The sequence below is a fragment of the Gossypium hirsutum genome, chromosome D10 (assembly GCF_007990345.1).
Source record: "Gossypium hirsutum isolate 1008001.06 chromosome D10, Gossypium_hirsutum_v2.1, whole genome shotgun sequence".
NCBI classification, from domain to species: Eukaryota; Viridiplantae; Streptophyta; class Magnoliopsida; order Malvales; family Malvaceae; genus Gossypium; species Gossypium hirsutum.
Window position 1 is genome coordinate 42,354,553 of NC_053446.1, and position 2,562 is coordinate 42,357,114.

A 2,562-nucleotide genomic window follows, 5' to 3' on the forward strand; every position below is an offset into this window, starting at 1 on the left:
ATGGAAAATCATTTGAGAGCTATTAATTTATCAAGTACTGTGCATGGCCGTCAATATTGGATTGAACAATATCGTGAGAAGTCAACGTATAACAGTAAAATAAGGCAAACATATATTATCAATTCGTATTCGATATGGGGTATCAAGACTTGTCTTACAAAACCTATCTTCAGTGTCCTAAAAGTTCCTCAAACAACAGGGAAGATCAAGTTGATAGGGACAAACATTATGGTGCAATATCAAATGTCTATTCATATATTAATATATATTCCGCTCGTACCAAAATGTGTAAGAATCCAAATTACATTTTAAAAATGCTTTTTTTATTTTAGCTATAAATGGCTAAGAAAGTTCGTTGCAGAGGAGATATCAATATTCGCAGTCAAACCACGTTCTTCAGGTTCACATCTGTTAGATCCGATTTGGCTGAATACAAAGTTCACCATATAATATATAATATAATATTAATATATGTAATTCCTTAATTCCATGGTGGAATCATGGATGAGATCATTTTTTCAACTATAAATACCTTTACCAATTGAACCCTAAAACTACACTAAAGTTCATTTCGAGGTTTAGGGTTTTGGTTCAACTTGACAGGGATCTTTAACATGGAGGATCCAAACAAAATTAAGGAAAAGGAAGAGAAAGCAAAAGAAGAAGTACGATATAGGGGAGTGAGGAGAAGGCCATGGGGAAAATACGCATCTGAAATTCGAGACCCTACAAGGCAAGGTGCACGTTTATGGCTTGGGACATTTGACACTGCAGAGGAAGCTGCTCGAGCCTACGATCGAGCGGCCTTTAATCTCAGAGGTCATATGGCAATCTTAAACTTCCCCTGTGAGTACTATGCTCAACTTATGCGGGGATCATCATCATCTCCATCTCCATCCCCATATCTTTATCCTTATCCTTCTTCTGGTAATGTCCATAAGAGCTTTGACAAAGGAAGTTCATCCTCCGGTGGACAAGAAAAGCAGGTTTTCGAGTTCGAGTATTTGGATGACAAGGTGTTGGAGGAGCTTCTTGAAACTGAAGACGAGAAGATTAAGAAGAAAATGATGAGAGACTGAAACTTCTTACTCATGTTCACTGCATTTTGGTTTGTTTGATTTCTCTTTCATTTCCCCTTATTTTTCAACTAAACTACTAAGCATACAAGTATGAGTTTCTGCACTTTGATTATGATTATGATCATTATGATAAATAAATTTTAAACTTTATTTATTAATAAAAGATTGAATTGTTTGACCTAATTTAATGCCAACTAATTGAACTTGACAAAAGAAAATGCAGTTTTTTAGTGTTGAAATTATCATTATATAGAGGAACCCTAATTCAAGATTTTGAAGGAGCTAGCTAGGACCATGAGTAGTGGTTTTTAAGGTACGTTATAGTATACTTAGTATATAGGGATTTAATATATAATTTTTCAGAAAACAGAAAAGAAAAAATTTGATTGCTAAAACAATGACTTCGTTTAATTATTGTTAGTTGTATATGTTCGAGCAATGCAAACATTAATGTTTAGACCAAATGCAGTTGTTTTAACATATTGATATAAAATTTTAAGTTATATGCTTTCTAGATAACATGCAGATAAACACTATAACAAAAGAGTAAGGGATTTAGATTAGTTTTGGATAGGATGCCTTTGTTAGGGATCTATGTTAAACTGGTTATGTTTTCTAACATCATCTGTAATTGGTAAAAATACCTCTCCCCTTCCTCTCAATTTTGAAATTGAGAAAGTTTCTCTAGAAAAATTGGAGTAATTTAATCCTTGCCAATTTTAAATATGAGCAATTAAGGACAATTAATCACAACGTTAATGTATTTCGTCAATGGTGCATACTTTTGATTCGTATAATGACAAATTTAACCCTTGATATTTACATGTTTTGTTAATTTTGTCTTGATTCTAAAAAAATCAACAAATTTAGCCTCTACATTTACACATTTACAAAAATATTGCAGGCTAAATTTGTTAAATCATGACCAATTTGATAGAATGTGTAAATTATGGGAGTTAAATTTGTTATTATACCAATCAAATTTATGTAAAAGTTGTCCTCAGTTACTCATTTTTGAAATTAATAGGAATAAAATTGCTCTGATTTTTTTAGAGGACCAACTTACTAAATATCGAAATTGAGAAAAACTAAAAAAAAAAAGAACAATTTGGATATGGGTATATATGTGAGGTTTGATTCTTTGAAAAACACTCGGCTCCAAATTCAGGATAACATAGAAGAAGATTTGTGTTATAGTAATTGGTTGATAAGAAGCTATTCATTTATCTCAAAATAATATCCTTTTCAGATTGCATTGTCTATTTGTCCCAGTATCCTCTACAAGAGAAGTTGATCTCTGATAATAAAAAAAAGAACTATTTTGGTCTATTTAGAATCTTCTTTAAATTAAGCAATCTTTCACGTTATGGAAAATGGTGAAGATGGTGCATGAGATGCAAAGCAAAGACCATGAGAATCAATGGTGGACAGATTACAAAAGAAGGTCTAAAAATATAATCTTGTTTGCTTTGTTAAAAGTTGC

The 2,562-nt window shown here is 31.8% G+C and overlaps 1 protein-coding gene across 1 annotated transcript; it reads left to right on the forward strand.

The window, feature by feature from the left end:
• The first annotated feature begins 606 nt into the window (after positions 1-606).
• LOC107915476 (ethylene-responsive transcription factor ERF098) lies at positions 607-1,147 on the forward strand. The gene has a single exon (XM_016844633.2). The coding sequence runs from the start codon at positions 615-617 to the stop codon at positions 1,077-1,079; it is 465 nt and encodes a 154-aa protein (XP_016700122.1). The 5' UTR covers positions 607-614; the 3' UTR covers positions 1,080-1,147.
• Positions 1,148-2,562: the final 1,415 nt, after the last annotated feature.